Source organism: Bubalus kerabau, chromosome 13 (assembly GCF_029407905.1).
Source record: "Bubalus kerabau isolate K-KA32 ecotype Philippines breed swamp buffalo chromosome 13, PCC_UOA_SB_1v2, whole genome shotgun sequence".
Taxonomy (NCBI): domain Eukaryota; kingdom Metazoa; phylum Chordata; class Mammalia; order Artiodactyla; family Bovidae; genus Bubalus; species Bubalus kerabau.
The window spans coordinates 71,384,696-71,410,833 of NC_073636.1; the positions used below are offsets into that span (position 1 = coordinate 71,384,696).

The 26,138-nt window shown below is 43.8% G+C and overlaps 1 protein-coding gene across 2 annotated transcripts in view; it reads right to left on the reverse strand.

Annotated features, from left to right (window-relative positions):
- Nucleotides 1–26,138, reverse strand: part of PTPRT (protein tyrosine phosphatase receptor type T) — a 1,142,536-nt gene that overhangs the window by 134,355 nt on the left and 982,043 nt on the right. For both annotated transcript variants that reach the window (XM_055545060.1, XM_055545059.1), the window contains exon 15: nucleotides 22,306–22,335. In XM_055545060.1, coding sequence (XP_055401035.1) covers nucleotides 22,306–22,335 — 30 coding nt within the window. The remainder of the gene's footprint in view (nucleotides 1–22,305; nucleotides 22,336–26,138) is intronic.

Genomic DNA, 26,138 nt, shown 5'->3' on the forward strand with positions numbered 1-26,138 from the left:
CAGTATGACTACTGTTCTTACAAGGAGAGGGGAATTTAGCTAGAGATACACAAGGAGGGGGCCATGTAACGACAGAGGCAGAGAATGGAGTGAGGCAACTGCAAGTTGAGGGACCCTGAAGAGTTTATAGCCTCCGTCAGAAATGAGGAAGTGGCAAGAAAGTGTCTACTCAGAATCTCAAGGGGAGCATGACCCCACAGACCCCTTGATTTTGGACCTCCAGCCTCCAGATCTGTGAGAGAATACATTTAGTTGTTTTAAGCCACCCAGTCCATGGCATCTTATTATGGCAATCCCAGGAAATGAATATACTAACCATGAAATGATAAATCCTAAGTTTGGTGTATTTATTTAATAAACATGCAAATAGCACTTATCTCTTTCTGCAAACCCATCTAACATTGTTCAGAATAGAATAGTGCCTCTCAAGGTCCACTATCAAGTCTCTTTCAGACACCCAAGGACTGCAAAATAACTGAAGAAATTAGATTCTCACAAAAATCACACCCTATTGCAGAACGGTCAGGCCAGATACAACTATGAACCACCCACTCTTTTCTACAGCATGCCCTTTGAAACTCAATCATTCAGCTCTGTGTGACTGACCCTTTTCCTCTATTGGAAAGGAAATAAAAACCTTCTGTGAATTCTTTCACAACCCGCATCGGCTCACTTTCTAGGCATTATTTAAGGCTATTACAAACACAATTAACTTATTTAATTCTCCTAATAACTCTGGAAGATTAATAGTATTACTAATTCCATTTTACAGATGAAAGGGTGAGGCAGAGTTGAAGTAACTCCCCAAAAGCCACCCAGGCTTTAAGAGATGGAGCTGGGATTTAAACCCAGGCAGTCAGGCTCCTGAGTGTCCTCTAAGATTCCTTGTTATGTCTCACTCAGCTAAGGACCCATGCATGTATATCCTTGCGCCCAAGCTTTACCAGCCAGCTCCTCTCCTCTCCAGGCAAACACACACTGACATGGATAAGCACATACATGCAGCCAGAAAGCTCACTTTCAAACCCACTCACATCCTTGAGTCCCTACACATTCTGTCTGCTCATTACCTCTGCTGGGTACCAAACCTGGAAAAATAACTGGTGGGTCTTCTCTCTCCTAATCCCATCATCGCTCAGTTGGTAAAGCATCTGCCTGCAATGTGGGAGACCTGGGTTCAGTTCCTGGGTTGGGAAGTTCCCCTGGAGAAGGAAATGGCAACCCACTCCAGTATTCTTGCCTGGAGAATCCTATGGACAGAGGATCCTGGCAGGCTGCAGTTCATGGGATCGCAAGAGTTTGTTACAACTTAGGGCTATCTTTCTTTCTTTCCTCTCCTACTCTCATCACCCTTGCTTGGGGCTTCTTCATGCTTCTACCAGAATGGCAAAGTTACTGAAGCAACAGTAGCACATACTCTACCACAATTCCAAAGGTCAAGGGGCCTGGGCACCGCACGTCACCTCCATCGCTCTTGCTCTCCGTGTCTGTGCCTCCACCCGCCTGTCCCTGCTTCTCTCACCAGCCTGCATCTGCCTCTCTGTCTTCCCCTGGATGGGCTCTCGTTCTATTGAGTACACAGTCAGACCCAATCTGACCATCCCCTGAAGTTGGAAAGGGCACCAGTACAGCAGAAGGCCTAAGACAGATGCAAGGCTCTCCTCTTGTTGGGCATCTGGTCACCCTACCCCTCAGATCCTGAAGCAGAGCCTAGTGGGAACAGCATCTCCAAGCTCTGAAGCCAGACCGCATGGGTCCAACGCTGGCTTCACCACTGACTGCCTATGTGGCCTTGGACAATGACTTAGCTTCTTTGTAACTCAAGTTTCCTCATCTGGTAAATAGGAATAATACAGTGGATTCTCACAACAAGCATTTGCAATAGATGCTGACTTACAAATATTAAAGTCCTTACAATAGGATCTGTCACCTACCAAAGAAGCTCCATGTAAGTGTTTGTTAAAAACTAAGCAATGGGAAGGAAATCAATGCTTTGAAGGAAAGTGAGGACAGAATCTATGGCTCAGATAGTGGGAACTTCCTGAATGGCCTCAGGTCACTGAGCTCCAAACCCCTGGGCTAGGCGAACACCCCCTCTATTCTTGGTGCTGTGGAAATACCATGCACTTTGGCCCCAGGTTAGATTGGCTTGAACCAGATCATGACTGTGTCTTCATCTCCGTGAGACTCATGTGTAGGAAGATTTTTGATAAGCTCCAGTTCACAGAGTTTCTAGGATGATTAGAAATAATGTGTTAATTCCTAAGCATAGTCTTGACCTGTAACAGACACTCAGCAAATGCTGGTTCTTTTTCTCCTCCCTCTTCATACTGGTCATCTGCATCCTTCTTCCTTGAAGTGAAAGTGTTACTCACTCAGCTGTATCTGACTCTATGCAATCCCATGGACTGTATCCAGCCAGGCTCCTCTGTCCATGGTATTCTTCAGGCAAGAATATGGGAGTGGGTAGCCATTCCCTCCCCACTCCAGTACTCTTGCCTGGAAAATCCCACGGACGGAGGAGCCTGGTAGGCTGCAGTCCATGGGGTCGCTGAGGGTCGGACTCAACTGAGCGACTTCACTTTCACTTTTCACTTTCATGCATTGGAGAAGGAAATGGCAACCCACTCCAGTGTTCTTGTCTGGAGAATCCCAGGGATGGGGGAGCCTGGTGGGCTGCCGTCTATGGGGTCACATAGAGTCGGACACGACTGAAGTGACTTAGCAGCAGCAGCAGCAGCAGCCATTCCCTTTTCCAGCGGATCTTCCTGACCCAGGGATCTACTTGCTTTTCTATAAGTCAGCCTTTCACTACAAGTGGTGCGTGGTGGTGATTCACAAACCTGAGAGTGCATTAGAATCGCCTCAGAAGCATGTTAATACAGGGATGGTTGGGCTCTACTCTTGGGGTTTCTGATTTGGTGAGTATGAGGTAAGGCCTGAAAATGTGCATTTCCAACTTTCTAGGAGATGCTGGGACTATCTTGGAGAACTATGGGTCTGTGGGATGTCATCTCCTGCCCACTGGGGGAACACACGCCCTTTATTGGCTGTCTTTTCACCAACAGTCACCTGAAACCTTCTTCCCATCACCCACCCCCATCCCAGGTCTCCTAAAACTGCCAATAAGCATAATATACCCTTTAGTTGAGCATTCCCATTTTCCTGAGATTTTATCCCGATAAAATAATAGTAAAAAAGGAAAATATATTATGTAGATAATATTGAAAAACGCAGTATCATGTATGCTGGGGGTTGGTTTTCAACCACGCATGCTGACTTGGGCAGGATGATGCTTTGCTGAGGGGGCTGTGCTGTGTACTGCAGATATCCAGTTGCATCCTTAGCTTCCACCCAAGAGATTCTAGTAGCTTCTCCCACCCCCAGGTGTGACAATCAATCATGTGTTTACCTCCTACACTGTTGGTGGGAATGTTAAATGGTGCAGCCACTATGGAGAACAGCATGGAGGTTCCTTAAAAAACTAAAAGTACAGTTTACCATATGACCCTGCAATCCCACTCCTGGGCATATATCCAAACAAAAACATGATCTGAAAGGATATATACACCCCAATGTTCATTACAGCACTGTTTACAATACCCAAGACATGGAGGCAACCAAAATGTCCATCAACAGAGGAATGGATAAAGAAGAAGATGTGATACATACACACAATGGAACATTACTCAGCTATTAAAAAGAAAGAAATAACACCATTTGCAGCAACACGGACCTAGAGATTGTCATACTGAGTGAAGTCAGTCAGACAGAGAAGGAGAAATATCATATGACATATATTCTATGTGGAATCTAAAAAGAAGTGATACAAATAAACTGACAAAACAAAGAGACAGACTTAGAGAAAGAACGTACAGTTGCCAGGGAGAAGGATAGGGGAAAGGAATAGTTAGGGAGTTTGGGATGGGCAGGCACACATTGCTATATTTAAATGGATAAACCAACAAGGACCTACTGTCTAGCACGTGGAACTCTGCTCAATGTCAGGTGGCAGCCTTGATGGGGAGGGGAGTTTGGGGAGAATGGATACCTGTACATGCATCGCCGAATCCCTTTGCTTTCCACCTGAAACTATCACAACATGTTAATCAGCTATACTCAATACAAAATAAAAAGTTAAAAAAATGTGTTTAGACATTGCTCAATGTCCCTGGGGGGAGGGGAGTGTAGGGCAGGCAGACCTGCCCTGACTCTAATCGAGATCCACTGGTGAACGAACAGCTAAGGACATAATAGTTTCACATTTAGTAAATACTAGCATGTGCTACCATGAGGGCTTCTCTGGTGGCTCAGACAGTAAAGAATCTGCCTGTGGTGTGAGAGACCAGGGTTCGATCCCTGGGTCAGGAAGATCCCCTGGAGAAGGAAATGGCGACCCACTCCAGTATTCTTGCCTGGAAAATCCCATGGGTGGAGGAGTTTGGCAGGCTACAGTCCATGGGGTCGCAAAGAGTCAGACACGACTGAGTGACTTCACTTCACTCACAACATGTCCTAGGTACCTTGAAACCACCTGCAATCCTCACATATAGTAACACTACAAAGTGGTGATTATTTCTTCTCTTTCAGAGATGAGGAATCTGAGGCTCATGGAGTTAATCCTAAACTCCTAAAACAGGTAAAGGGACCAGGTGGGATCTGACCCTCAGTTCCTCAGCCTGAAGAGCTCTGCTCTCTCTTTCTCAGCCTCCTCAGATTCTTCTCTTGGACAGAAAATGATCAGTTACAGCCTCATAAATGTCTAACAATAGGGAGCCCATTCAGGAAATTATGGTGCATCCCTGCATGGAATATTATGCAGCTATTAAAATGATGGAGCACCATTAAAAATGATAACTATGTCACCACATAGGAAAGTGCTAACTGGATTACATTAAGTTAAAAAAAAAACTGGAAAATAAAACTGTGTCTACACTGTGATTACTACTATGAGAAAGTATGTCTAAGCTGATGTGTTAGATTGAAGGTATTAAGGATAATTTTCCTTTCTTCTTTGATATCCATTATTGTTATCAGAATGTCTTTACGATCATTATTTTTAAGCAGCACCAGTTTAATGAAATTCAAGATGTTAGCTTTGTCATAGGTGTGTCTTCCACCTGAATTAGTGGAATCCAAGCTGCTCTAAATCCCTGAGTGAGGCAGGGCTTTGGCACACTCTTGCTCCCCCCACACCCAAAAGCACTGGTGCTGGTATGTTTCTGAACCAGCATGTCTTTCCTAGAGCTGACCAGCTTTCTCTGAGCTCAGCCAGCTGGAAACAGAGAAAATGGCTCTGGAAGCAGCGGTGTGGGTCACCTGGGGAGCCAGGGCTGTTAGGAACACACAGTTTGTGCACAGCAGAGGTATCGGTCCATCAGAGGTCCACTCCACTGAGCAGCGCACTGGTCTCATGCATTATGCATTAAGAGTGGCCAGGCATCCTGGCCTGGCCATGTGGGAGAAGTCTTGCACAAGGAACATCTGATGAACTGATTGAAACATCAAAATGTCATTAAGGATAAATGAATGGAGCTGTTCCTGTGGCTGTAAGAGGCAGTGCCGGCAAGATGACAGGCAGCCGGTGGGCTGTTCCTGAGCCCAAAACAGCCGGCGTTTGCCATGGAGATTCATGGTCTTTATGCAATGTGAGGTGCTTTGCGGGGAGAAGAATAAACAGAAATGCTCCAGCACTTATGCGCCGTAAAATCACAAGCATGAGATAAATTAATTAGTGTACACTAGAAAGGCGGCTGGTCTGTCTGTGCTCCTGGGGAAAGCCAGAATGGATGGCACTGGGCTGGAGATGACGGGTCTCAACACCAGCCGCCGAAAGAAAGCAATGGAGTTTAATGTGCAGTCATAAACTGCAGCTGATGGAAAGATACGTGCAGTCTGTGTTTGTTTTTTTCCCAGGTACCATTTCTGTCTACTGCTCCAAGCTCTTTGTGTCTGTGGGCCAAGAGTCTTAAGGCAGTGGTCCCCAACCTTTTTGGCACCAGGGACCAGTTTCATGGAATGTAATTTCTCCATGGATGAGAGGCGATGGTTTTGGGATGATTCAAATGCATTACATTTATTCTGCACTTTATATCTGTTATTATTACATCAGCTCCACCTCAGATCAGCAAGCATTAGCTCCTGGAGGTTGGCGACCCCTGTCTTAGATGACTCCAGGGAGACCTGGAATGGCTACCACTTACTTCTAATGCTACCATGAGTGACGGTGGAGGGTGATGATGGTAAAGAAGTCCCTCAACACAGGGGGCGGAGAAGGCGATGGCACCCAACTCCAGTACTCTTGCCTGGAAAATCCCATGGACGGAGGAGCCCGGTAGGCTGCAGTCCATGGGGTCACTCAGAGTCGGACAGGACTGAGAGACTTCACTTTCACTTTTCACCTTCATGCATTGGAGAAGGAAATGGCAACCCACTCCAGTGTTCTTGCCTGGAGAATCCCAGGGACAGGGGAGCCTGGTGGGCTCCCGTCTATGGGGTCGCACAGAGTCGGACACGACTGAAGCGACTTAGCAGTAGCAGTAGCATACATGAAAAACTTAACAGCAACAGCAACACAGGGGGAAGCTCTCAGGAAGCTTGACTTCCCCTGTGGCATCCTACGAAGAGGTGGTCCATTCTCTGGTGATGGGAGGCTCACTACCTCACATTCAACTGGTTCTGTGGGAAAAGCAATGCTAGGAAGTTCTTTACACTCCTCCAGCATCTTCTTCTGGGAACTTAACAACAACCAAAGTAATGAGAATAGCTAAAGCTCACTGAGCATTTGCTGGGTGCCAGACGCTGTGCCCTGGTCAGGTTACCACCTTTCTTGTATCAGCCCCATATTATAGTGTAGGAAAAGGAAGACCAGAAAGGGTGAGAAACACGCTCAGGATTACACAGCTTGTATACGGCAGAGCAAGACCCAAACCCAGGTCTGCTTAGAACTAAATTATAATGTCTTAACTATTACACAGTTTCAAGCTCCAAAATCCTCTTAACACTGCCTGGCTTTTTTTGAGCAACACAGAACATAAGAAGGCAAGACAGATGGGAACTAACGTTTTGAACATGTGCTGGGTACTTTGCTAACTACCTGGTCTGGGTTAGCCTCCTCCATCTTTTCATGCAACGGCTTTGTGTATGTGAAGTAAGTTACTATTTCTCCACCCAAGACCTCTCTTTTCTTTTTTGGTTTGTTTACATGCACATTTATTTTTTATATACAAAAGTCAGTCTAATTTATACTTAACAATGAGCAGTTAGAATATGAAATAAAAAGAACAGTACCATTTATAACTGCACACACACACAAAAGGAATGTTCAGGTATAAGTCCACCAAAATATGCATGGGACCTGCATGCCAAAAACTACAAGAGGGTGATTACAGACACTGAAGTAGACCCACGCAAATGAATAGACATACCATGTCCAGTGGCTCAGACGGTAAAGCGTCTGTCTGCAATGCAGGAGACCCAGGTTCAATCCCCGGGTTGGGAAGATCCCTTGGAGAAGGAAATGGCAGCCCACTCCAGTGTTCTTGCCTGGAAAATCCCATGGACCGCGGAGCCTGGTAGGCTATCGTCCATGGGGTCGCAAAGAGTCAGACACGACTGAGCGACTTCACTTTCACCATGTTCCCGGGCCAGACGACTCAATATTGTTAAGATGACAGATTTTACCAGACTGATCTACAGATTCAATGCAAGCCCAATCAAAACCCATCAGGATTTCTTACAGACACAAACAAGCTGATTCTAAAATGCTATTGTACATTTATTCTTAAAGAAAGAAGCGGGGGGGAAGCCTTCAAACCTTAACTGTTCAGAAAATGAAACGTGACACCTGTTGTCATGTTAACTATCATAATAGTCTGGGTACATTTTTAAATAAAATTATTTCTCTATGTCTGGCAGAGCTGAATGTGAATAAAATCCCCTCCATGGCACAACCCTATTTATAAGACACTCTAAACAAGACCATCTTAAGAGACAAAAGTTTGCTCCCTAAAATTAGAAGTGGGACTCAAGAGACCTATTTTTAAAAAGTCAGAAAGCAATCCTAATCCTATCCCTCTTTAATCTCTGTCCGTATTTCTCCAAAGCAGATTATGAAACGTCATAAAATTGTAAACAGATGATCAATCTTGTTCCTGTTTGATTCTTGTCCCTTTTATGTGTGAGTGTATTGAAAGGAATGTCCCCTAACCTCCTTACACTTTGGAACAATGTGTTATAAACTTTCAGGTAGGGACCAACTTTGATGGGATAAGTGATGACTGACTTACTCATCACTTATCCTACCTGGTCTGAGAGGGTGTAACTCTTATCAGTTTTGCTGCCATATAAATTCTTCAGAATTATTGTCATATCCACTTCCCAACCCATGATAAGATCACAGCACTAGTAACTGGCAACTCTCTGTTTCAGAGATTTCTTTCTTCCTATAGTCTGTGCCCTGGGCACTGTGGTGAGCCTTCATTTCCTTACACTTAAAATGATACTTCCTCACTGAAGAGACTAAAAAAAAAAATCTCAAGAGATATCTACAGGAAAGTACTTTATACACTGCACAACATGAGTGGACATATTAATATAAAACAAAATACAAAAATAACAATAACTACAATGTGCTGAGCACCTTCTAATGTACTAGACACAGAACAGATGCTGCAAGTGTAAATCCTGATAAATTCTCACAGAAACCCTCCAGATTGGGTCTTACTATTCCCCTTTTATAAGAGGTGGAAACAGAGGCTTGGAGAAGTTAGGTTAGACAGTAGGAGTCCAGGGTTCAAATGCAAATGGAATCCATGTTCTTTTACTACAATGCTGCTCCTAAGTTTCAAGTACTCTTCTCTTCACTGTTCAGAGCTAAGGCTGTTTAAAATCCTTAAGGAGTGGGAGATGAGATTACAGAAGTATGATTTATTCAGTAAACTGCCCCCAGACTGGATGGCCGGAAGACACCTGCCTGGCAATATAGTGGATGGATGCACTTTGCATCAGCCATGGATCTCCTGGAAAAACCTTAGATCCTCCATTTTCATGGTAGGTTTACTGTGTAAAGCAAAGATAAAAGAATGTATGAAATCCCACATCAACCATATTTAAACTTAGATATTTCACCAGAAGTTCTGTCCCTCATCAGTAGATGTCCAAATAATAAATGGCACAGGGGAGCAAGAACAAAGTAAAATAAAGTATAGGCATTCTTAGCTTTTCTCCATTTCTAGGAAAGTGTATTGCCACCAAGCTGTTTTCCAAAACAAAACAAGCCTTCTTTAATCCTGAGGCTCAATTTGGCTTATAACCTTAATAAAACCATATTTTCACTCTTTACAAAAACAAAATCCTCCCAGTAAAAACAGGGTATTGGTCAGACTAATCTTACAATATTTCCTCTTAAAAAACATGGGTGGCTGTAATATGTCCAATGTTTCCCACTTTTTCAGAATGTTCTGCATAGTGGTTCAAAGCCATTGGAAGGAAAAATTGCTCCAGAAATGAACTTATTTACAAAATATGAAACAGACTCACAGACATAGAAAACAAACTTAAAGTTACCGAACAGGAGGGAGGAAGGATAAAGTAGGAGTTTGGGATTAAAATATACACACTATTGTATATAAAATAGATAACCAACAAGGACCCAATGTACAGCACAGGGAACTGTATTCAATATCTTGCAATGCCCTATAGTGGAAGAAAATGTAAAAAAAAAAAAAGGATATATATTTATATATGTATAACCAAATCACTTTGCTGTACACCCGAAACTAACAGAACCTTGTAAATCAACTATTTACAATAAAAACTTCAACCAATAAACAATAAAATTGTTCCGGAAAGAAGCTCATCCAACACTCTTTTATTCTGATAAGAAAGATCTCATAAGAAGTATTGAGCTTCTTGAGGTTTCATTAATGAAGGGAATGCTTATGAACAAATATTTCTTAGGGGATTGATCGTGGCTGAGGGGTCTTTATTCCACCAACACCACTATGAGGAGTAATTGCTAAGAGATATTAAATACTATTTTAAAATGTGCCTGGGGTGTTTTGCCATTCATTAAATGGTCTATACACAATTATGAACAGCATAATGACTGTCTACCTCAATACCTATAGAAAGGAAATGGCGCTATCAAATAGCGATCTATCTTCTATGGACCCTGCTCTCCAAACTCAGGTTCCAACATTTTAACCAAAGCTGTATCTGTTGGATAACCTCGCAGGGCTAAATTTTCATCTGAGGTTCTGGGTTAGGTGGCCAGACCAAGAAATGCCTATATTCCACGATCCTGGCTTCTCAAACTCTCCCACATGAGTGGTTCTCAACAAAGGTTTCAGATCAGAAGAACCTGGAGGACTTTAAAATGCCTAGGCACCACTCAAGAACAGTGGAATCGGTCGGTTCTCTAATCTTTCTTTTTAGGTTGTGGCTGTGGTCCCCTCCCTGTGTGGCTGTTCTTTTGAAACATACACCAGTTCATCTGAGCCCTGTTCCCAGGAAAGAGGGAACATTCCTGACACTGCCCCAAGTAGAGTAGCCTCTTCCATGTTCGGAGAACCATGCCTCATTTAAGGCAGGTTTTCACACAGGGAAAACCTGTCCCCCTGCCCCTATATTCAGAAATATGATAGCCCTTCTACTTTCAACCCCAGCCTTTTCTCTGCCACTGGTCCATGAAATCTTCCTGTGCTCAGATGACATTGTTTACCTTTGTGGTTTTTGCCAGAATCATTCATTGACTCTGAGCTCTCACTGAAATCAGCAGAGATGGAAACCAGAAGGGGAGGGTGTCCTATCCAATTGCTCAGAGGAGAAGTTTTGGAAGTTTAAGAATCACCATCTACAACTGCCCTACCTTCATTCTACCTGGCAAATTCTTCTTTCATGTAACTTATGCTTGAAGTTAATAAAACATTGTCTTCCCCCATTCCTGACACACTGCAGCTGCTGTTCTAGCTTAGCTCTACCATCTGATAAATGACAACAGTCTAATGAAATGCAATTGAAACGGAAACCAAAAGGGATGTACATTCTATCATTTAATTTGCTAAGATGACCCCATGACTTGAGCACTATCATTTCCATTTTACAGATGAGAAACTGAGGCTCTGAGTGCTTAGAACTCACAGCTGCTAAGCAGTGGACCTAGGATTCAAACTTTCTCCTTCCTAATCCAGCCCTTTCTTCCTCTTTTTTTCCCCTGTCCAAGCTTTTCCCAGCATGTTACCTACCTGGTTATAAAAGGTGTGTGTGTGTGTGTGTGTATGTGTATTTCAAGATAATGAGCAAAGGAAAAAGGGGAGAGAATGTGTTATTTCTTCAGCAAAACATCTTGCCTCTGTTCTATACCAAGCATCCTGTTTGGCCCTTTAGCCCATGATATCTTTCCTCAAAGCAGAAATCAGATACTTCCTTCCTTTGTCATGTTTCACTGCTCCTCTTTCATGTATTTACAATATTATTTTATAACTATTAACATGTCCAAGTCAGGTTTTAAGCTCCTTGAGAGAAGGGTATTCCTTTCAAGGCAAAGTATTAGTTGCTCAGTCGTGTCTGACTCTGTGACCCCATGGACTGTAGCCTGCCAGGCGCCACTGTCCATGGAATTCTGCAGGCAAGAATACTAGAGTGGGTAGCCATTCCCTTCTCCAGGGGATCTTCCTAACCCAGGGATTGAACCCTGGTTTCCTGCATCACAGACAGATTCTTTGCTGTCTGAGCCACCGGGGAAGCCATTTCTTTCAAAATACTTATTTACACCTAGCTCAGTGCTTAGTACAAAGGAATTGCTCAGTAAATGTTCGTGAATGAAAAGAATGCCACTTAAACCTCACAGTTGTTATGAAATGTAGGTGTTATTACTTCCATTTTACAGATGAGAAACTGAGGTTGAGATGGAATGAAGTCACTTAACTGAAACTGGAGCCAGAATGCCCAGGGTTTTTTCCTACAAAGCACAGAAACCTGTCTAATAATATCTTGCTAAGTACCTCCAAGCCCAAAGAGACAACTAGGTAGTAAGTGGGAAAGCACTTTGCAAGAGATAAAGCTGTATACACAAACAAGATGCAATCATTATCATCATCATCATCATTGCAAACCTTAACTAAAGTACTTCCTTCCATTAAAAGCACTTTGCTGAAACATTTAGAAAGGCATTTTCCACTTTGTGCATCTCAGGATCTTATCTTTGCTACAGCCCTAGCAGCAAGAGTTGTTCTCAGTTTGAGGATATTTGCTGAAGGTAAGTGCTTTCAGAACTGAAATCTGTTCCTGCCCTGGTGATACACTGTTACGGGGGCACCATGGCTGGGCACTTAGTTCTCTTTCAATTCAGTTCAGTCGCTCAGTCATGTCTGACTCTTTGCGACCCCATGAATTGCAGCATGCCAGGCCTCCCTGTCTATCACCAACTCCCGGAGTTCACTCAGACTCACATCCATCGAGTCAGTGATGCCATCCAGCCATCTCATTCTCTGTCGTCCCCTTCTCCTCCTGCCCCCAATCCCTCCCAGAATCAGAGTCTTTTCCAATGAGTCAACTCTTCGCATGAGGTGGCCAAAGTACTGGAGTTTCAGCTTTAGCATCATTCCTTCCAAAGAAATCCCAGGGCTGATCTCCTTCAGAATGGACTGGTTGGACCTCCTTGCAGTCCAAGGGACTCTCAAGAGTCTTCTCCAACACCACAGTTCAAAAGCATCAATTCTTCAGTGCTCAGCTTTCTTCACAGTCCAACTCTCACATCTATACATGACAACTAGTAAAACCAAAGCCTTGACTAGATGGACCTTTGTTGGCAAAGTAATATCTCTGCTTTTGAATATGCTATCTAGGTTGGTCATAACTTTCCTTCCAAGGAGTAAGCATCTTTTAATTTCATGGCTGCAATCACCATCTGCAGTGATTTTGGAGCCCAAAAAAATAAAGTCTGACACTGTTTCCACTGTTTCCCCATCTATTTCCCATGAAGTGATGGGACCAGATGCCATGATCTTAGTTTTCTGAATGTTGAGCTTTAAGCCAACTTTTTCACGCTCCTCTTTCACTTTCATCAAGAGGCTTTTTAGTTCCTCTTCACTTTCTGCCATAAGGGTGGTGTCATCTGCATATCTGGAGTTCTTGATATTTCTCCCGGCAATCTTGATTCCAGCTTGTGCTTCTTCCAGCCCAGCATTTCTCCTAGTTCTCTTTAGCTGACCCTAATTCTCTCTTCTGGCTGATTCAGGAACAGGATCTTACTACACTCTTCTGGGCTACACCATGAGCTTCCTGAGGCAGAAGCAGTATAGGAAGATGCCCACAGTCCTCCTGCCCAGCACAGGCACAGGTGAGCAGCAAATGCTGATGAATGAATGACTGCCTAAGGAAGGACTTCTTAGATTTTACTTATCGGTGGTCAACAAAAGTGGTAACTCAATTAGTTTGTAAACAGTGTCCACAGACAATGAAGTACGCATGTTCAAGTGGTAGGGGCCGTATATACATATTTAAATCTACTTGTCAATGTAGAGTGAGCAAACTGAATGGGGGTGTCATAGGTTGGGCTCTTGGAAATCTGACTTTCAGAGATTGGCATGTAGGAGATATATTAGAAGGAGCTTCTTGGGGTGGGGGGGGTCAATGTCTGGGGGAGGGGAAGAGAGGGGAGGGGAGGGCAGGGGGAAAGGAGGGAAGGAGAAGGGAAGGAAAGAGAAGTAAAGGGAGGGGAGGGGTAGACAGGGGAGGAGAGGGGAAAAAGTGGGCAGAGGGGAATCTGAATGGTGATGTAGCTGCTGCGAGGGTTTATGTTAAGCCAACCCCGTGGGCAACTCTGATATTGGACTGATTTTTACATCCTGTAAAATCAGCTATTGACCAGTTATTGGAGGACCTCGGGTGAGGCGGTTCTGAAGACCAAGCTATCCCAAAGAGGGCAGTTAGCCAAGAACTGTCTGTCCATAGCAGTTGTAGCACCTGAGGGGTAAGTCCATCCCTGAAGGTGGATCTGAGCAGCAATCTCAACAGTGCCCACAGAAACTTCTCTTTCCATCCCTCTTTTGCTAGGTCACTCCTCTCCATCACGAGAGAATCCCCCACTCTTTTACCTTCCTTATAAAGTTCAAATGTGTTTATGGAATAGAAACATAGAATCACACACCTTTCTAAGACTCAAGGCATCACTGATACTTGGTTGGTTTCAAAACTTTATAGTATAAATTTGAAACACGTATAAACATCTTTTGCCATCTTTGAAGAGAAACACTCATTTATATTTCCCTTGCTTAAGGTGACAGAGGCTCTGACTTATAGATTTGGTCTGTTTGGTATTCGTGATGGATGTGTTTGGACTCTAATTCAATAGAATAAACAATAAAGCATCCATTCAGTTGCAGTCCTTACCCAACTCCATCTGTACACACAATCTAGACCAGTGCATTAATATCTGTCTTGTTGCAACAGCACTGGTTAATTTTATGCATTTATAATTACGACATGTGAGTACCTTTATAGACTAAAACCAATAAAAAATTACAAAATAGATGATCTGAAAGCCCTACCATCACCATATGCCAAAATAACTGAAATGGATAAGAACGGAATACTCTAAGTCAATGAGAGATGAAACAAAATGCGGGTTATCCACCTCACACAAACACCCACCTGTGAGTGTTCATTCCCATAATCAACAGAGTGACAAGGAGAAAGATGTGCAAATACACCCAGGGCAGCATAATCTGAGAACAGTTCATGAAGGTGAGTCGGTGGGTGAATGGATGAAAGGTGAATGCACAGCAAAGTTATGAACGAGCCTAGTACTGGTCTGTGGGAGTGGAGGAGGGCCATCTAAAAGAGAGAATAATTTCCCCTTTTATAGATACTAATGCAGCCACTGTGGAGGTTCCTCAAAAAACAAAGTTGCCATATGATCCAGTGATTCCACTCCTAGGCATATACCTAGACAAAACTATAATTCAAAAAGATACATGCATTGCTAAGCTCACAGCAGCACTACAAGAGCCATGACATGGAAACAAACCTAAATGTCCATCAAGAGATGGATGGATAAAGAAGAAGATGTGGTACATGTATGCAATGGAATATTACTCAGCCATCAAAAGAATGAAATGATGCTCTATGCAGCTACGTGGATAGACCTAGAGATGATCACACTAAGCAAAGTAAGTCAGAAAGAGAAAGGCACATACTGTATAATATCACTTACATGTGGAATCTAAAATATGATACAAATCAACATATCTATGAACCCAAGAGAAGCTCACAGACACATGGAACAGCCTTGCGGTTGCCAAGGTGAGGGTGGCTGGGAGGGGACGGACTGGGAGTTTGGGATGCACAGAGGCAGAGTATTATATATAAGATGAGTAGACAATGAGATCCTACAGGGAACTATATTCACTATCCTGTGACAAGCCATAATGAAGAAGAATATATATATATATATATACACACACACACACACACACATATATGTGTGTGTGTTTATACATACATACATACATATATATATATATATATTTGCTGTACGTAAGAAATCATAACATTGTACATCAACTACATTTCAATAAAATTAAAAGCAGATAATGATACTAGAATTTTCCAGGCATGGAGGGTGGGTAGGCATTCCAGGAAAAGGGGACTGCAGCTGCCAAGGTGGGACCCTGAACAAAGGACAGTTATATCAGGGTGATGTGAGGATCAGGAGAGTCAGCATGCAAAATATTAATCTGAGTTGTGTGTAAAACACAGATTCCCAGTTCACACTTCCAAAGGAACTGAGTAGGTCGGCGGTGGGGCCCAGGACTCAGAGTTCTCACCGAGGCCTTCCCCTTGGCTGAAGAGCCGTAGCATGGCAGACACCTCTGACTCGCCTTCATGGTGACACCGTCTATCCTCACTGACAACATGTTTGCTGTCAGCTTTCGGAAATTGATACTTATCATCTCTAAATGCTTTCCTTCTAATCCTATTTTTCTTCATTTTTATTTGAAGTGACTGACGAATTACATAGAATACTTTTTGAGTATCTCTTGATATCATCATTTCAAATTCCTCTTTAAATGTATTGAGGCAATGACATTTGATTTGCGACAGCCTCTGGTGTGAAAAGGTGTATGCGTTTCAGAAAAAGGAGGCAGTTTCTTACTTTGGCTGAAAGCCTACTAAAAGCGAGGCATTTTCCAAACAATGTCTCCCTGAATCCTTGTAAGATCTCTGTAAGGAATGCATTTTTTAAAACGTGTTATTTTTATATAGGAACACAGCTGATTAACAATGTTATGTTAGCTTCAGGTGTATAACAAAGTGATTCAGTTATACATGTACCTATTCTTTTTTCAAATTCTTTTCCCAATTAGGTTGTTATGGAATACTGAGGAGAGTTTCCTGTGCTATACAGAGGGTCCTTGCTGGTTAATCATTTTAAATATGGCAATGTGTACATGTCAATCCCAAACTCTCTGACAACCCCCCTCTCTTCCCCTCTGGTAACCGTAAGTTCATTCTCTAAGTCTGTGAGTCTGTTTCTGATTTGTAAATAAGTTTTAAGGAATGCACTGTTAATTCCCACTTTATAAATTAGGAAACTGACTTTAAAAAGTTGCCTTAAAGCCACAAAAGCAAGAAACAGACAGGGTCTGGAGGCATCTAAAAACTGTTACCTTTTTTGGTTTGTTTGTTTAAGAACAGATCATCTCCCTGTTGACTTTAGCTGTTAGGTCTTTTAATCTCATCTTGTTCATTCATTCCACCACCATGTACTGGGGGTTCACTGTGACTGTCAGGGCACCATGGGGAACATGCTAATGAAAAAGAAACATCCTTAAGACACATTTGCTCCTGCCCACGATAACACAGTGACTGCAGTCAGAGTTGGAGAAAAGGGACATTCCTGTAGGTAGAAAGAATCAGAGACATCTTCCTCTGAGAGCTGATGTTTGATCTGGACCTTGAAGAAGAAATGTAGGATTTAAAATGGGAACCCGCTGTATAGCACAGAGAGCTCAGCTCTGTGCTCTGTGCTGACCTAGGTGGCTGGGATGGTTGTGGGTGGGAGGGAGGCTCAAGAGGGAAGAGACACATGTACACTTAGAGCTGACTCACGTTGTTGTATAACATTACAGCCCAATCAAAATAAATAAATACATACATACACATGCTGGAATGGGGAGAAAGCGGAAGGACGTGAAAAGTCCAAGCGTTCCAGAGTGTCTGCACACAGAGACCAACCCAGGAGGTACCCTCCTCTGTGATACTTAAACAAGGTGAAGTGAAACAGTTAAGTGCTCTCTGTCAGAACGGCTGGTAAACACCTTAGTGCCTTTTCAACAACTACTACACTAAACCATCTCTGTTCAAAACAATTACTGTGCCCATCACATGCCTTGAGGTAAATTAACCTGTGAACACATGCTGACTCTTAATATCGTTTTAAAAAGCAGATGCTGAAGTTGTTGGTTGCTGTGTTACAACAGAAAGACAAAAAGGAATTGAGAGAAGCATTTATGTTAGCTCAGGATGTAAGCCGCTCTTTATAAAATACCTACTTTGTGTCAGTCATTCTACAGATAACGCTTGTTCGTTGTGCCTCATGAAAATGCTGGCAAGTTGCTATTACCATTTTGCAGATGAAGAAACTGAATTTCAGAGTGGTTCCATGACAGCTCAAGGTCTGAACAAGTGGACAGAAGAGGCAGACCTAAATTGTGATCTAAGTCTGATACCAAAACCCACATTATTTTTGTTTTAAAAATGTGTACCAGGCAGTGAAGGACTCCATTCTAGATTCTTTTGCCCCTAGATCCCAAAGTGCCTTCTATCTATAGCTCTGTTTACCTGGGACATTAACTTCCTTTTGGTCACCTCTTACTCTAACCCCTCAACTACCACTGATCTGGCAGCCCAGCACTCTCAGCTCTGATCTCATGGCAAGTCCCCAGGACAGCAAAGACAGGATTACCTCAAGGGCCTCCTTGCCAGCCAGGAACAGCTGCCACTTCTTGTCCTGAGCAAGGCACTGCTGTCCCTGCATAGAACTGAGGATGTACAGACGGAAAAACCTGCACTCAAATCCCGGCCCTCCCACAGCCTGGCCAAGGGCCCTCCAAGCACACAGTCTGGGTAGGCGCCCTGAAGTCCTAAATGAGAAGGATGGGCAGGGCTTGGGGGTATGGGCTCCTGGATTCAAACCCAAGCTCTGCCACATCCTGGCTGTGTGTATACACAAATCCTCAAACCTCAGTCTCAATGTCTGAATAGACTCAACACATTAACTGTACCTCACAGGCTTTCCATGAGCATTACATGAACCCCACACATCACACCAGCTAAAAAACAACAAAAAACAACATAGCTACCAGCTTCCTTCTAGGCTGGTCCAGCTGCCATGCAAGGGTGCAACGCATTGTGTGTGTGTGTGTGTGTGTGTGTGCACATGCTAGTTGCTCAGTTGTGTCTGACTCTTTGCAACCCCATGGACTGTAGCCTACCAGGTTCCCCTGTCCATGGAATTCTCCAGGCAAGAATACTGGAGTGGGTAGCCATTCCCTTCTCTAGGAGATCTTCTCGACCCAGGGATCGAACCTGGGTCTCCTGCATTGCAGATGGATTCTTTACTATCTGAGCCACCAGTGAACATCATAGAAGCTCATAAAACAGGATGAATCTTGAACCACATTCTCTCCCTATCTCAAAAGCAGGGATAGGAAGATGATGGCTCTCAGGATCAATCTGGCCCACTCTCTGAATCTTCTAAATAAAATTTTATTGGAACACATTCCTGCTTATATATTTACATACTGTATGGTTATTTTCATGTTACAGCATCAGAGTTGAGTAGATGCAACAGAGAGTCCATAAAGCCAAAAATATTTACTACTGATTCCTTACTGAAAAAGTTTATGGACCCTTGATCCTGTGTATGGGACCTTTCAATGTGGGAGAGACACTGAGGGCCTCTTGGCTTTGAAAAAACATTCCTCTCTTCCTCTCCCACCCACACTTTACATTCTCTTTCTATAGTTTATCTATTTTTCACCTTACCTCTCTTGGCCATCACATAACACCTATACTGCTTTTCTTATATGGTGTTTTTTCTCTGTCTCCCCCCACTAAAACTCTTCATGTGAGCAGGGATTTTTGTTTGTTGAGCGAACTCTTACATCCCAGAACCTTGACCAGTGCCTGACATGTAAGTGGGAACTCCACAACAACTTGGGGATTGCATATGAGTTTCACTGTTGAACCAGAGTATGTTGGAGGCTTTCTCTTTCATTGGATGACTTCGAGGCTTTTAGAGGGATGGGGTGACTCCATAACCTCTGCGAGGAGGGTATTATTTTTCCTGTTTTATAGAGGAGACAACTGAGACTGGGTAAGTCAGTGCTTCTCAAACTTAAAGGTGCACATGAATGAACTAGGGATCTTCTTGGGAATGGAAGTGCTGCATTTGGTTTTTTGCTTGTTTGTTTTAGGCTGCGCCGTGCGGGATCTTAGTTCCCTGACTGGGGATGGAACCTGTGCATCCTCCTTTGGGAGTGAGGAGTCCCCTGCACTGGCTGCCAGGGAAGTCCCGGGTGCTGCGTTTCTAACAAGCTCCTGCGTGATGTCAGTGCTGCAGGTCTGTGACCCACAATTTGAACAGAGACGGCTTAAAGCACCCACTCAGGGTCTCTACCTAAGACGAGGTGGAATGGAATTTTGAATCTGGAGACCACGGGGGTCTATCATTTCCGTTCTGTTTACTCTTCACCATCTACATGCATCCCTCAATCCTTTGGTTTCACAAGACTGGTCACACACACCCTCCTCGGCTCCCTGTCGCCACTTAGCCTCCAGATCCTCCTTTTCTCTGGGTACCCCACCTCCAGCATCTTCAGCCACTCCATTCTGCACAGGCTCCTCTACATATACATTCCAGGACTTTCTGGCCCTTCAAGTGGCTGGTCTCATGTTTCTCCTCTCTTTTAGGGCCCAGTGGTTAAGAAGAAGTTCCCCTCCTCATGGGCCCTAGGCAGGCTGGCTTCTTCCCTCAAGGCTACCCCAGGACCTGCACAAGTGACTTATGCTGGTCCCGGGCCATGCCCGAGCCCTCCACTTCCATCTCTCTGCAGCACCGGCTACTGTCAAGTCTTCCTTCTGCAGTGGACTTCACTTGGTTCTCTGTGGTTCTCCTCTTACCTTTCTGTCTGCTTTGCCAGTTCTCCTCCTCTGAATCTCTAACTGTGCCCCATTCCTGAGCTGGCATGAGTGTCACACCCTAGGATCTGTCACTTGGAACTCCAAGTCTGCACTGATTCAAAGACCCTTGCTTATCACTGCAACTTGAAGTACGAGTACTTGTGTATCTTCTTCTATACCTCCATTCCATTCGTGTTTGATTTCATCACAGGGCCCAGCACAGAGAATGGTACAAAGTGGGCCTCCAGACAGTGCTATGTACATTGGCTAACAGACTGAGGTGGCAAGTTGCCCAGAAGGCACTGCATGCCCATACCTAATGTAGCACATTGATCCTGTAAGAATCTCTAGAAGACCAGAGGCACCATCAGGGGCCACCAGTTCAGCCCTGATTCCTTATGGTTTCTGAAAGGGGAAACAAAAGAAAACTTCCATTGCAGGAGTGCCAATTTATTTGCAAGGCACTTTACAATATTCTTCATTCCCTACAAGCTAGGCACTATTATCCCTATTTTAGAGTTAAGAGGAAAGAGGCTGAAAAAGTTCAGAAAACTTGCTGAAGTCTATGTAACTGCTGAGTGCTAGAGATGTAACTTGAACCCAGAACTCTGACTTTTTCCCACGGCAACAGTACCCCATACTGTCTCATACCTCTGTGTCTTTGCACCTACTGCTTTCCCTGCTCGGAATTCTTATTTCTTCAGCCCTAGATAAACCCATCTCTAAAAGCACTGATAACTATCCCCTGCCCACTAAAAAAAAATCAGTGACACAACTAAGTGTCCCCATAGCACAGTACCTGTCCCTGTAGGTACCTCTCAGCTGAGCTAGCAAGTATTTAATGTTGGGCTAGTCTCTCTGATAGGTCTGCACATGAGGGTGGGGTTCAAAGTCCTGGCCATCTCTCCACCCACAGTGTCTGGGTCATAATGCGCATGTTCAACGCATGCTTCTCAAATGAATGAATGATCAAATGAAGCAGGCTGTCTGGAACTTTTGGTGCTGGTGGCTGGGGTTCATTGGCTCCTATATAACATCAGGGTGGTGATCCCAGAATCTCATCTGCTCACTGCATGGACCTATTGAGCAGGGACCCAAATACTGAGCAGAGAGATGGGGAGGCTGGCTCCCTCCTCATCTGTGAAGGCGTCAGCAGATGATCACTAACAGATATGGTCTCTCTCACAAGGCTGGGCTTGCCAGAGGTGGAGCAAGACATGGAATGATGGAAAATACACTTTGCAAGGAGCGAGGCATTCTGAGTTTTAATCCCTCTCTCTTGATGACTGGATGTGTGATTTCATGTACTTCACATACTTCTCTGGACCTGAATTTTCAAATACGGAAAGTGCCTATTAGAAATGTGAGACTGATTCAGTGGTTTTCTAACTCTTCACTGCCAAGGATCTATTTATGGAATTTTTCTCCTTTACCCTCATGTTGTGAAAATGTCTGGTTGAGTAATAAGAAAAACCATAAAAAAACTGTTAGACAATCAATCATCTATAACTACCAGCAAAGTGCACTGACAACATGATGTAACTGACGATAAACACTAGACTGGGATAATTCTAGCCCCAGAGAAAGACCTTGGATGTTTCTGTCACCTGTGAAGCTGGTTCTAGATAAAGCCACGATTCCCTATAGACTTCCTGAAATAGTGGAAATAGCCAATGAATTTCTTTCTAATCTTTCAGCCCTTCGGGCTATGCGTTTCCCAAGCAGACATAAATGGGCTTTGAAGTCGCTGAGATCAGTGGTTCTGTTTTATGTGTGCAAATCCTACAGGAGGATCAGGTTTTCCTCTTGTTGGAATTGGAGGATTTCTAACTAGAGAGTTATACTGACAAAGGAGAAACAGCCCTTCATGGCTCCAGAAACAAAAAGGGCGGGCGGGGGGGGCGGGATCCAAGATGGAAGAAACAGGACAGACATGAACAGTGACAGTGAATTTTCAAATGGAAAACATCGAGGCAAAATCAAAACGCTGCGGCTACAGATGACTTAGACAGAGGTGAGTATGAGAAACTAACAGACACTTGGTTGGTGCAGGAAATGCATGCTACAGGTTGCCTTACAGGGCACAAAGCAAAGTCACCCCAGGTCGATACTTACAAGTAATAGGAGTAGGAATAAGCATTTCTTCTATATATTGATGGGCAGTCAGATGAAGGAAATGTCCAAAAGTGGGGGAAAAGAAAAGACAAACAAACAAGAATTAGATTTGTAAGAAATCTTGGTTCTTAGAAATGCACATAGTATTACTCCCTAAGCTCAAGGAGATGTAAGTTTCTCAACTAGTCCGCGTCCTTGAGAATCAGACACTTGCAGTGGTAGAAGAAATGAAGGAGACCTCTCCTATGATGGAGAAACTCACTATTCATGCAGAGGAAGCCAGATCGCATTTGGCCATTTTAATGGTTTGAAAATTCTTATGGTTACTAAAACTAGTTTCCTGGTAATTATGATGTTTTGGTCTTAAGTCAGATTTCTGTGGCCTTCTAGAACTAGTTTATGACAGTGCTCCTAAGATCTAAGGAAAAAAATAATGACTTCTCTGTTAAGGTTAAACCACATCAGAATCTATGCAGTAAGATCACACCAAAAGCAAGGAAATTGTGTAGCCAGCATCCAAGGTGGCTGCCCAGTGATCCAAACTTCCCCACACTCATGTCCAAGTGCAGCGCCTCCCACACGGAATCAGGGTTGGCCCTAGGTGACCAATAGAATATAGCAGGAGTTACATTCTGGGACTTTCTAGCATAGGACAAACAGAAGCTTTGTGGCTCTGTCTGAGTCTTTGGAACTTTCACTTGGAGTCCTGAGGCTCCATGTAAAAAGGCTAAGTATCCCAAGCTTGCTGTGGTCAGAAGAGGCCATGTGGAGAGGCTCTAAGATTGTATGAACAGAGAGATGCTTCCAGCCAACCCCCAGCCAACTGGATTCTACCAACTAAGACCCTGGATATCCTAGAACAGGAACAAGTCATTCCCTGCAAACCCTAGCCAAAGTACGGATTTATGAGAAAAATCACTAAATTTCATGGCTTATTTTTTTAAGCCACTAAATTTTTGGAAGTACTTTGTTACATTACTGGTAGAAAACTGGAAGAGCATTCAAATTTCATCATGAAAGAGCACTGCACTAAAAGAGAAGAATTGCAAACATCAGTTTGAACAGACTACAACTTGAATAAACTCTCTGCGCCTTCCTTTTATTATCTGATTCTTAGGTGAGTTGAACTAAACCACGAATTTTCAAGCAACACATTCTCAGGATTCTGCAGACTTGCTGTAATGAGGGAGCATGTGGGGTTACTGAACAGGTAGGGCTGCTGGCCCTCTGCCAGCCACCAAAGGCAGAACTTCTCCATCTTAATCGATTTCATAAATTGGCATGTCACTTAAGATTTCACATGACTGAAAAACAGATTCCACTCTCCAAAAGAATGGTTGAAAAATCACTGCCTGCAGTCTTTCTCTGATGTCTCTTCTAGCTCTTGGCTTCTGAACAATTAAAAAAAAAAAAAAAAAGGAAAACTCAAGTAAGTCTGTGATATTCCCTTTGTTATAACTTTTCTTGTTCTGTAGGAAAATAAATAGGAATACTTTTCTTTTACTGACTTAATTATACTGACAATAACTAATACATTTGTGGACTGAGAAAACTTGCTGAATAATTCAGGTCCTCAAAGACTCATCTAAGTACACAAGAATAATTTGTTACCATCTTGAGTTCTGTGGTTAATTCCAACTGCTATCCAGTTTTGTTGACACAGAAAGATGTGGTCTTTACATCCACAGGGTGGGAACGTGACCTCAGAGCCCCAAGTTTCCCCCTCTTAAGTAGGAACTGGCCAAAGCCCCCAAGGTAAGCCCACCCCCAGGCTTTCTCTCATTTATCAGGAGAGCCAAATTCTATAGGTCCAGAAGGAAAGTGACATCTGAATGCCAAGATACCTTGGCAGAAGGGAAGCTCTGTGCCTCCCTGGGAGGCTGAACTGGGGAAACCACAGCCAGCAAATCTGGTCACTCAAAACTGTTCAATATCTTTGGCCAAATGAACAGTGGCCCCAGATGGGAGAAAGGGGTGAAGAACTTCCAACGATGGGTGGGATCTAGAACAGCCCACACAAGTCATCCAGTGCCTCTACCAACCACGTGCTGTGTTGTGCTAAGGCACTTAAGTCGTTTCTGATTCTTTGTGACCCCATGGACAGTAGACTGCGAGGATACTCTGTCCATGGGATTCTCCAGGCAAGAATACTAGAGTAGGTTGCCATTTCCTCCTCCAGGGGATCTTCCCAAGCTAGGGATTGAACCCAAGTCTCTTGTGTCTCCTGAACTGGCAGGCAGGTTCTTTACCAATGGTGCCACCTGGGAAGCCCATATAATACAGGTTGGCATTCTTCTTCACTGGGGGCTCTGTGGACCAGAGCCTGGGAATACAATTCCTCAGGGGCAGAGAGTTCAGGCTGCATTTGATAAAAACTCACAGACATCTCCGGAGAAGGCAATGGCACCCCACTCCAATACTCTTGCCTGGAAAATCCCATGGACAGAAGAGCCTGGTGGGCTGTAGTCCATGGGGTCGCTAAGAGCTGGACACAACTGAGCGACTTCATTTTCACCTTTCACTTTCATGCACTGGAGAAGGAAATGGCAACCCACTCTGGTGTTCTTGCCTGGAGAATCCTGGGGACGGGGGAGCCGGGTGGGCTGCCCTCTATGGGGTCACACAGAGTCGGACACGACTGAAGTGACTTAACTTAGCAGCACAGACATCTCTGTTCTCTATATTGTCAAGAACATGGGACTGAGAATGGAGAGGCCAGAGTTCTGATCTCAGCTCTGTTTATTTGCATGCTATGAGGTTACCCCTCACTAGATCTAATATTTTGTGTATTTTGGGACCAGTTGCAAGGCCTCCATCCTGAGCCAGGATTTTTTCACCGTCAGCAGCTCCAAGCTGCACTCTTGGGTCTCAACATTCACAACCTCTGGCGGTCTGCTCTCAACCTTCAGGATTCCCCTCTGCCTGGCCACCTCCTCCTGACAACATGCTTCCTCGCTCTTTGAGTCACCTCTTCCAAGTGGCTGAGTTATCCTGGATGTCACCAGAAGCCACTGCAATCCCTGACCAAGCTTCAAGGCAACCCCAGAATGATAGAAGCTGGCAAGTGTCTATTAATTGAATTTGTTTTCCAAATTCAATTGCAGGGCCTTCCAGGGCAAGGATTATAGTTCTTTACTCTGTGATCAAAACAGAGTGTACATGTGTCCTTTCTCTAAGGCTTGAAGAAGATTTACTGAAGGTCTAAATTTACAAGGAGACAGTGATATTGCAAGTAACAGATTGCCTGAGACCAAAGATTCTGAGCAGGAAGACAGCTGTGCTTAGAAAAAAACCCCAAACTTTATAAATCACATACTGCAGAATCTCTTCAGCTGGCTGACAAGAATGACTTGAGGCATAGCTTCCCCTTGCTTCATACTATTTAAACAAGACTAAGTTGTCTACTTAACCATCCATTTAACCATCTACCTGTCCATCCATTTCTTAAACCTGCCCATTCACTCTTCCATCCATCCATCCATCTGCCTCCATCCACCCATCCTTCCACCCATCTATCCACCTCCTTAAAAATCTGTACATCTATGTATCCATTTAGATCGTAACTCCACACACTCATTTGTTCATCCATGTACTCATCTACTCATTCATCCAACAATCCATCCATCATCCACTCATCCATCTTTCCACCCGTAATTCAGCTAAAACTTTTTAGGGGCCTATTAAATGATTGTCTCCGCCAACTGCCAGAGATAGAAAGACAAATGCCATCTTAATCCAGCCAGTATGTCTGATGGGAGAGTCAGACAAGAAATACAATTTAGATAATAATTAATAGCTGCCACTTAAATAGTAGGAGCTCACTTATCTGGCAG